The sequence below is a fragment of the Solanum tuberosum genome, unplaced genomic scaffold (genome assembly GCF_000226075.1).
Source record: "Solanum tuberosum cultivar DM 1-3 516 R44 unplaced genomic scaffold, SolTub_3.0 scf00209, whole genome shotgun sequence".
In the NCBI taxonomy this organism is placed as follows: domain Eukaryota; kingdom Viridiplantae; phylum Streptophyta; class Magnoliopsida; order Solanales; family Solanaceae; genus Solanum; species Solanum tuberosum.
In genome coordinates, this window is record NW_006239134.1 from 672,510 (window position 1) to 682,385 (window position 9,876).

A 9,876-nucleotide genomic window follows, 5' to 3' on the forward strand; every position below is an offset into this window, starting at 1 on the left:
TTGAAAAAGTCACAACTTATTGAAAAATCACAACCCTTCGAAAAAGTCACAACTTATCGTAAAAGTCACAACTAATCGAAAAAAATCACAACAAGCCTTCAAAAAAAGTCACAACTTATCAAAAAAGTCACAACTCATCAAAAAAGTCACAACTCATCGAAAAAATCACAACCTAAGTTAGGGATATTATAGTAATTTAACATTCAAATTAGGGGTTTATGCTTTTAAGGTAATATAGATATAGATATATATATAGATAGATAATGATGTACTTTAGATTTAGAGATAAGAGTTTGAAAAATATCTCAACTTTGGTCGAACAGCAAATTCAACCAAAGTTGAGGTATTTTTCAGACCATTATCCCTTAGATTTAAGTCATACTTAAGGAATGATTTTAACCAAAAACTCCCACTTTTCATTTAATCCTCTTTGACTAAGTCAATGTTACCAAAAACAAAACCAAAAACCAAAACTTATTTGACACCTTTAATTCAATTTTCTATTTGATAGAACAGGTAATCCTATCAACTATTCCACCATCTCCTTGATATAACTCAAATTGTTTGTACGGAACTTGCAGGAGGAATCGTTCGGAAATAATAATGGAAGAACTGGTAAGAAGCTATTAGAATTGCAGAATCAAGTGGGTAATTGAAAACTGACATTTTTGAATTTGGTCATGTCCATCAATCAGCAATTATTGATCCGTATTTGCTTTGAATCAGAAAAAAGATGATTTGCTGAGTGAGATAAAGCAACTACAAGAAAAAATTGACGGTGATCCCACTGCGCAGAAGATATTATCGCTTCTCGAAACAACCAAGGTGGGTGCTGAAGTTCTCTCTCTTTCGGTAATAGATGGTACAATACTTTTATATGCTTAGTTTTTGATGAGTTTAGTGAACTCTGTGTTTTGAAATAGTTTTTCGCTACTAACAGCGGTAGAAAACCTATCATTGTTTAACCTAAAATTCATTTATCAGATCAATCAGTTAAATTATTGTAATTAATTCATATCTTGGTGATTCTTCATAATGTGAATTTAATTGGAATAATGATATGAAAAATAACAGGACATTAGCCAAATTTAGATAACTGATAAAAGAAGAGATAAAAGACGAAAGTAACATGTGTATTCAGGTGAATTCAAATGGTATTAATAGTGGGGAACAGTGGTGGAGTTTAAAAGGTAGGCCAGTGGTGATTGCTTCATGATTCACGCTCATTTCAGCTGTTACATGGCTAAGTTCATTGCCATTAAATGAGATTAAATGGAAAACCAGATATCTTGGAATCTGGCCGTTGTTTGAGTTATCTACCGTCCAGGCACTTTGAACCTCCCCGGATGGATTCTTCCAGACTCCTGCTGTTTGGTGAGAATAAGGCGGGTCCGGGAGATGATTCTCAGGGATGGTCCAAGAAATCTTTGGTTTGAATGGCGTTCACTGACTAGACAGTTAGACTGTAATCCTATCTACGCTTGCGACGTGTCTCTGTCAAATAGTCTTGGCTTCCGGTATATGTTTGCCAATACAATCATATTGTTGCATTCTGGTTGTTGTGGATGATTAAGATTACACTGTTAAAATTGTTTCTATATTTTTTGGATGAAATCCTTTTCTTGACATGAAATATTTAACCTGATATCTGCTGCCTTTTGCGATCTTGTAGATGAGCATCATTTGTTGCTTAACCAATATCTCAACCTTGGTCAGATTTTAAATCTTAAAAAATAAAAGGATTACATGCAATTCTATTGAGCTCAATATCCTTTTCTCGACGTTCTCATCATCTTTCTTCTCTTATTTATACTCAATATCTTGGTAGCATTTTCTTTTTTAATCTCATTTTAAAAGATTATCTTGTCTCATGCGGCCTTTTTCTTTGATGTCCTTCTGACCATGATTAAATGCATATGACCAACTTTTACTCTTGATTCTTTCAGGCCCTTGACAGCCAAGAATCTGAACTCCAATCTAGGTGCATATTAGAACATGCTAAATTGCAAACTAAGGTTGATGAGTTTGAGGAGCTACTGCAAAGAGGCAAAGAGATGACGTTCTCTGAAAATTTGGACCATACTTTTCGGGACTCCACTGAGAAGCTTGATTTCGCGAAGAGGGTAAGAAAATGCTTTACTTTTTTGCTAACAATAACAAAGAACTAATAGATTGAGTTATGCCCCTTTCACGTGGTGGGCACACCATGGCGCAACCCACCATAGCCAGACAAACTTTTAAATTTATATGAGCCCCTTGACAATGGGCGGACTGATGAGGGTGGGCCTAGCAGGACTAGCAGGCTTCCAGGTTGGTAAACTTCTGAAGATGAGGTGCACATAACACCTTAGGCGAATTCCATATCGAAACGGGAGAGGAAAATAAAGAGTTTTATAAGGCATAACTCAAGTTCACCTGGTATGCACACTTTTGGGGCTTGATGTTGCGTAGCATGAGTGATAAATCCGCTTGTATAATACGTCCCATGGCCTTGGGTTGTGACAATTTCAATTCCTTTTTGCTATGTCTACTTACCTCTTAACTCACTTCCAACACCCAAATCGACAGCTACATCAATATTCAAACATCATAATTAATTACCATCACATAGTATCACTCAATTGGCATGTTTTAATTCATGGAATGAGTTTAAAATTACCTAAATACATGTGGGGCATTATAGATTGAGTCCAGATGCATAGCCACCAACTTTTTCAATCAGAATGATAAGCTAGTAGATGTTCTTACCATCCGTAGGAAGACCTCGAGTCGAGTATATTTGTAACAAGATTATGTACGCTCCAACTTGAGGTAAGATTGTATAAGATTTACAATACTTAGAATTGATTTCATTAGGAATTTGATTATGACTTGATTTCGTGATTATACACTTACTATATTGTTAAAGAAGTTGCAATAAAATCCAAACCAAAGTTGAGGGATTAGTCAAGGTTCTTACTTGGTTTCTCTCTTATTTCTCATGGCGGGGCCAATTTGAGTAGCCTTTATCTGATATGCTATGTTTATGCTTCTTACAAAAGTTTATGCTTTGTTTGTTGGTTTGGATGTTCATCACACAAACTTAGATATTGCTTCAGTTTTACCAAAAATATGAAGGATTATATCTAGTCTGAATTACATCAACCTATTCTGTTTAATCAATGTTCTTATTGTCTTGGCTTATTATTCTGTATGAATCTTTTGTACATCACTTCTACATTGTTATTTCCCTTTTCATGATATTTTTGGAGGTAGTTGTTGTTGTGTTGATTTTGAAGAATTTCTACTTGGTAAGGACTGATACCGTAATTACTAGGTTCTGCTTTACCACAAGAAGGGAAGACAGAAGAGAATATGGGCATGGGACATTGCTCCATTTGCTCTTATGTGTGTAGTGTGGAGAGAAAGAAATACAAGAACTTCTGAAGGAATTAAATATCATTTTGTATATTTGAAGAATGGCCCTTTATCCCTCATGTTTCTTTGGTGCACCCTCATAGATTCCTATTTGTTCAGATCTCTTTTTTTGGTATTCTACTTGTATACGGGAGTCTTTTCCTTTTATTAATGAAATTATTCCTCAATTGATCACAGAGAAAACGTAAGTAAACAAATCCACTCTTGTTTAAGGAGGGTGTTGAGAAACATACAAAATAGAAGGGTAACTTCTGGCTCAAGAAAGGTAATCTAAGATGGAAGTACAAACTTGTGGGTATAAATTCTCTTTGCTAGACTTGATGGTTATTGTGGGAATTGAAGATATGATGGGGTAAAAAGGACACACTTAGCATTGACCTTCAACTAATTATAAGCTTTAAATTATACTCATGTGTTTGAAAAAGAGCTCATTTCAACTGTTCTGCAAAAGTGAAATCACCTCCAAAGTAGATTCATTTGAACTCCATCTGAGGACTATAGTTAGGTGCAGTCAAAAGCTTGCAATCTGTGGTAAATGTAGAGGTTAAATGTGGATTTAAGGTATAAATGTTTGAGTTAATCAGATTATACCTAACAAAAAGTCAATATTATGGCTCAAGGTTTCAAGTTTCTCTTACGTTGGAGAGTCAAAATCGATGTTCTCACTAACTTTTCCTTGTTTCTGAGACATTATTTTTCAGATCTTCCTTCAGAGTTCCACTTTGGTTAGGATGAAATATTCTGTAATAGTTAGTAATCAAATTACTCCATGATTGCCTGTACCTGTCCTAAGTGAGTAGACATCCAATTCATGTTTCTTTTAAGTTTGTCACCCTTGATATTACATCATAAAATGAGATGTTATTAGTGTATAAAGTGTGGGCCTTTTCCCAAACTGAATAAAATGTATTAAAAGGATGAAATGAAGGCATCAACTTGGAGTCGATAGATTGCCACAAGTGATTACATAATTGAGTATCAGTCTTTTACCGCTGTGCTTGGGCCTTGTCATCTCCCTTAATAGTCCTTTTGGTCAAGTGATCTTGAACACCTTGGTCTTTGCATCACAACTCAATCGAGGAAGTCCAGGCTAAATAGTTTACTTCCAATTAAGGGTTTTTAAGTAATCATAAAACCTGAATTTCCTATTCTGTATTTTTGGAGCCAAAAATATCAAACTTGAAAGACCTATTCGATGGAAAAGATGTCTCGCAAAATCACAGCTGAAAACAGAGAAGAAACCACTAAAAACTGGCAGAAAAATAAAAAAAGCGGAAAAAGTCATTGTACCATTGGAAAACACTGTTTCAGTGACCGTTTACTAGAAAAATCCCCGTGAGTGGGGTTGGAAACAACAAGTGACTGCCGTAGGAAAAGACTCCAACTTGAAAAATACCAGGAAACTACCTCACACGTCGGCGTGTGACTTTACTGGCTCGTCTGAACACTAGATGCTGACGGCACATGCAGGATTGGCTGCCGGAAAGTCTTATTGGGATTTGATCTCCAGTTGATGAATTTTATGGTAGTGTTGGTTTTTTTTTTATGTAAGAAGAGGATGATGCAAAACATCTGAGCTAGTCATCGAATAATTGAGGCTCGCTGACTGTGTAACTGTGTTTTCTTTTTCTGAATATTTTTCACCACATACCATGTGGTAATAGTGAGCCGAGAAAATATTATTAAGATGCGTGAATTAATTTTTTTGCGTTGAACCCTGTTTATATACAAACTTTACACAATACTCAATACCTATCTTCCAATATGGGACTCGTAGGTCGTTTGGTATGAGGGATGAGATAGACAAGATATCCCATGGATTATCTATCCCACCTTTTATATGGGATAGTTAACCCCACCATTTTAGTACAAATGATGGGAAATAATAACCAAACACATGATAAAATAATCCTGAATTTTATCCCAGGATTGTTATCCTTATCCCACCATCCAAACAACCGCTTAGGGGTTGTTTGGTTGGTGGGATAAGGATAATAATCCTAGGATATCCCATGAGATTATTTTGTCATGCGTTTGGTATTGTGTATTATTTAGTCCCGTGATTATTTTATCCCACTATTTAAGTATAAAATGGTGGGAAAAGTTATCCCCTATAGATTGTGGTGAAATAATCCCATGAGATATCCTTGTCTATCCCAACCCACCAACCAATCAACCCCTTAGTATATTATTATACGAACTATCTAATAAGATGCATATGATAGGCTATGTGTTCCTTGCCGTCATTGTTCAACATAAATGATCACTGAAGACAAAAAAGGATTATAGAAATCGTCTTGTGAAAGTCCAAAAAGCAAATAAAGTTATTCAAAATGGGAATGCTTTCTCTTTTCATATCTTTGTGTAAATTTTGCATTTTTAGGTGTAGTTACCACACTCTAAGGAACTTTATAGGCCAACATCTCGATGGATTTTTTGCCCCACTAATAAGTTTGCATTTCGCAATGATCTTTAACAGTATGCCACCCCACTTTTTACCGTCTCTGTATTGAAGCTATTTTTTTGAAAGTTAAGCAGAGTTATTTTCCTAGGATATTGTGAAATAAGATTGTTGAATAATTTCATTCATATGTTTCTATTTCATATACATGGCTTTATATATACATAAGAAATTGTGGAATAGAATCACCTACATCCCATGAAATCAGAATCAAATATTTTACATTAAGAGAAAGAATCAAAGATATGATATTCTAGATTACCACAATAATCCTAAGATCTTAGAAGATCATATCTTGATAACAAGAATATCTTCTTGGAAATCCTCTATCAGCCAAACACTCCCGAATGTTGAATCCACTTTTTTTATTCTTTCTCTTCCCTCAAGCGGGTGAATGGATATCTTCCATTCCTAGCTTGCTTATTAGATCTTGAAACACATTGTTTGGCAGTCCTTTTGTTAAAACATGAGCCACCTGATCTTTTGTAGATACAAATGGCGTACAGATGAGTCCACTATCTAATTTCTCCTTAATGAAATGTCTGTCCACCTCAATATGCTTAGTGCGATCATGTTGTACAGGATTATGAGCTATACTTACTGCTGATTTATTGTCACAATAGAGTCTCATAGGTCCTTCCCATCTTATTTTCAAATCATCAAGAATTATCTTTAACCATAACAACTCACAAAGTCCCATAGCCATAGATCTAAACTCGGATTTTGCACTTCATCTAGCTACTACATTTTGTTTTTTACTCCTTCAAGTCACCAGATTTCCTCCCAATAACCCAAGTTTTGTTTTTCTCCAACTCTTCCATTTCTACCTTCATAGCTTTCTCCCATTCTCTATTTCCTAATGCTTTAGACAAATTTCTGGGGATAGGAATTGTGTGGAGGTTACAGGGAAAAGCTTTATGACTTGGGTATAAATTTTGATATGTCACGGAGAGGCTCAAAGGGTGTTGTGTGCAAGTTCTGGTTCCTTTTCTGAGTGCAATCATTAGGTTGGTTAAATTCTTCTTCATGATCAGTTTGGTTTGGTGTTTCTGATGGTTCAACAAGTTCAAGATGGGTATTAGGAGTAGCAACCTGAGGAGATGATTGCAACCGAGTAGTTTGACCAGTTAGTCTCTTTCTTCTGGAATATACTTGCAATGGTAGATTATTTTCTAGAATTCCATTATCTATATTCGGATTGGGAGACTCAATGGGCTCATTTGGATTTAGAGGCTCATGTGACCGAAGAAATGGTGACTTAGGCAAGGATTTGGCACAACTAGAAATGGACAAATCAAATAGTGACAAGTCTAGAGGTTCCTCTCCCTTCAATGACTCCCCCTGGCCGTAAGAATGATTAAAAAATGATTCACTCTCATCAAATGTGACATCCGCTGAAACAAAGAATTTTTTTGATGATGATTGATAGCACTTGCAACCTTTTTGAGTAGGAGAATATCCTATGAAAACACACTTAAGAGCATGTGGTTCTAATTTGCCTCTATTTTGAGAATGAATATGAACATAGGCAACACTTCCGAAGATTCTAGGAACCAATATATTGGATATTTCAAAATTTGGAAAGAAATTCCTAAGAGTATCAAGCGGACTTTGAAAGTTCAAAATTCTTGATGGTATTCTGTTACTAAGATGTGCAGCAGTTAGGACAGCTTCCCCCCAATACTGTTTTGGCACCTTTTTGTGAAACAATAGTGATCTAGTAATGTCAAGTAACAACCGTTTCTTCTCTCTGCTATCCCATTTTGTTGAGGAGTATTGACACATGAAGATTCATGAATAATTCCCTCTTTTTTGGAAGAAAACAAAGAGGTTTCGATGGAAGTAGTCCTTGGCATTATCAGATCAGAATCTTTTAATTGACACATCATATCGGGTTTTGATCATATTAAAAAAGGTAGGAAGAATTTGACTGACATCTGATTTTCGCTTTAGCAAATAGATCCACGTAACTCTTGTACAATCATCAATGAATGAAACACGTTTGTATTTTGCAATTTCACAATCATCACAATGAAAAGACTCAACAATCAAATTTTGAACAAAGATGGAAACATCCTTTTGATTACAAAAAAGGATGGGTGACCTAATTGACGATGATAAAGCCATACACCACAAGCACTCCAAAGTTTTCATTACATAAACTTTCTCTTTATTAGACATGATAGATTCAGACAAGAATGAACTAGACAAGGAATTCTTAGATATATATTCACCATTGTGGAAATCCAAACAATAAAGACCACCTTTCTCACTAGCACGCCCAATCATCTCCTTCGTGTTTTGTTCCTGTTCCTGAAATAAGCAATATGAAGGGAAGAAAGTTACTTGGCATTTGGAATCTTTGGTGAGTTTCTAGATAGAAATGAGATTTGCAAATAACTTTGGGATATGAAGGGCATCTTTAAGTATCAAGGATTTTCCAAGTGGTATATCTCCTTGTCTAGCTACAGTAATAACTGAACCATTAGCTATAGTTATTTTTTTTATATCTAGGACAAGGGAAATATGATATGAAAAGATGTGATCAGTTGTCCCGGAATCAATCACCCACGTTGGATAAAGTTTGTCAAAGACATTAGTAATAAAAGAGTAAGAAATACCTGTGAAGGACAATGAACAACTACCTGTTGAAGCTGAATGTTGCAAATCTCCAGTTGAAACTGTTGAGTTATTCTCTACGGTTGCAGAAACATTTTCAGAGGCTGGAATATTTGCGGCTGTACCATTTTCAGACATGGTTTGGGTAGACAAATATAGCAAAATTGCGGCTGTACCATTTTCAGACATGGTTTGGGCAGACAAAGATAGCAAGATAGGATGAATAAAATTGGTCTGATACCATGTGAAATAAGATTGTTGAATAATTTCATTCATATGTGTCTATGTCATATACATGGCTTTATATATACATAAGAAATTGTGGAATAGAATCACCTAAATCCCATGAAATCAGAATCATATATTTTACATTAAGAAAAAGAATCAGAGATGTGATATTCTAGATTACCACAATAATCCTAAGATCTTAGAAGATCATATCTTGATAACAAGAATATCTTCTTGGAAATCCTCTATTAGCCAACAGAAATACTCCCTAAAGAAAAAAAGGACCACAAACTTCTTTGCTGCTTGTGAGATATTTGTTTAGTCTGTTACATAGGGAAAGCTTTGTATTCGTCCTCTCCTTGGCTAAAGGATTTCCCCAGGTCTGGTCCTTAACATGGATCTTGGTTTCTTGTTTTGTACTTCTTGCATACCTCATGATAAACCCCATGTTGATGCATTTCCTTCTTTTCAGGCCTTAAGAAAACAATGTCGAGTGGGCAGCTCTGCACATTAATTGCTTTTGTGTTTCAAGTTTTAATCATCCAGGGAAAGTCGACAGCAATTTGGACTATTTGTTGGATAGCCGATGGACCATTATTAGTTCTACCATTAAGATGTTTAGGCTAACAACCATCAGGATTGCTAATTCAAGTATGACAGCATCCTTGATATGCAATCAGTTCTTGTAGCTTCATCTTTGTTTTTGGATAAGATAAGATTTAGATTTAGCATCTTTCTACTTAAAACACAGCACCATTGTACTTAAGTTCACCACTATCCAATAAACTGCACCTTGATGATGTATGTCATATTAAAATTACAATTCTTTTTCTTTTATAGGAACTTGCAGCTAAATTGAGGTCAACTCTGTCATTTAAACGGCAGCTCGATGACGTGCAATCACAAGCTGAACTCATTCAGTATGTTCCTCTATTAGTGCTTTTCCATTTTGTGCATTATACTCCTCATACCTGCTGAATGTGGTATTCCCTCTTTAATATGTTCGGTGTACAAAGAGCATAAGTTTTGAATCGGTGTGGAATTGTTTTATTGAATCGAAAACCAATTAAATTCTAGCTCTCTGAAACGTTTATCTGGAGCACTAAAGATTATGGGGGGGGGGGGGTTTTTTTTTTTTTGTTCTGTTTTGA

At 35.4% G+C, this 9,876-nt stretch overlaps 1 protein-coding gene across 3 annotated transcripts in view; it reads left to right on the top strand.

The window, feature by feature from the left end:
• Window positions 1-487: 487 nt before the first annotated feature.
• Window positions 488-9,876, top strand: part of LOC102596920 (coiled-coil domain-containing protein 93) — a 33,452-nt gene continuing 24,063 nt past the window's right edge. For all 3 annotated transcript variants that reach the window (XM_015312571.1, XM_006355857.2, XM_006355858.2), the window contains exons 1-4: window positions 488-615; window positions 727-825; window positions 1,947-2,123; window positions 9,566-9,645. In XM_015312571.1, coding sequence (XP_015168057.1) covers window positions 604-615; window positions 727-825; window positions 1,947-2,123; window positions 9,566-9,645 — 368 coding nt within the window. In that variant the 5' untranslated portion in view covers window positions 488-603. The remainder of the gene's footprint in view (window positions 616-726; window positions 826-1,946; window positions 2,124-9,565; window positions 9,646-9,876) is intronic.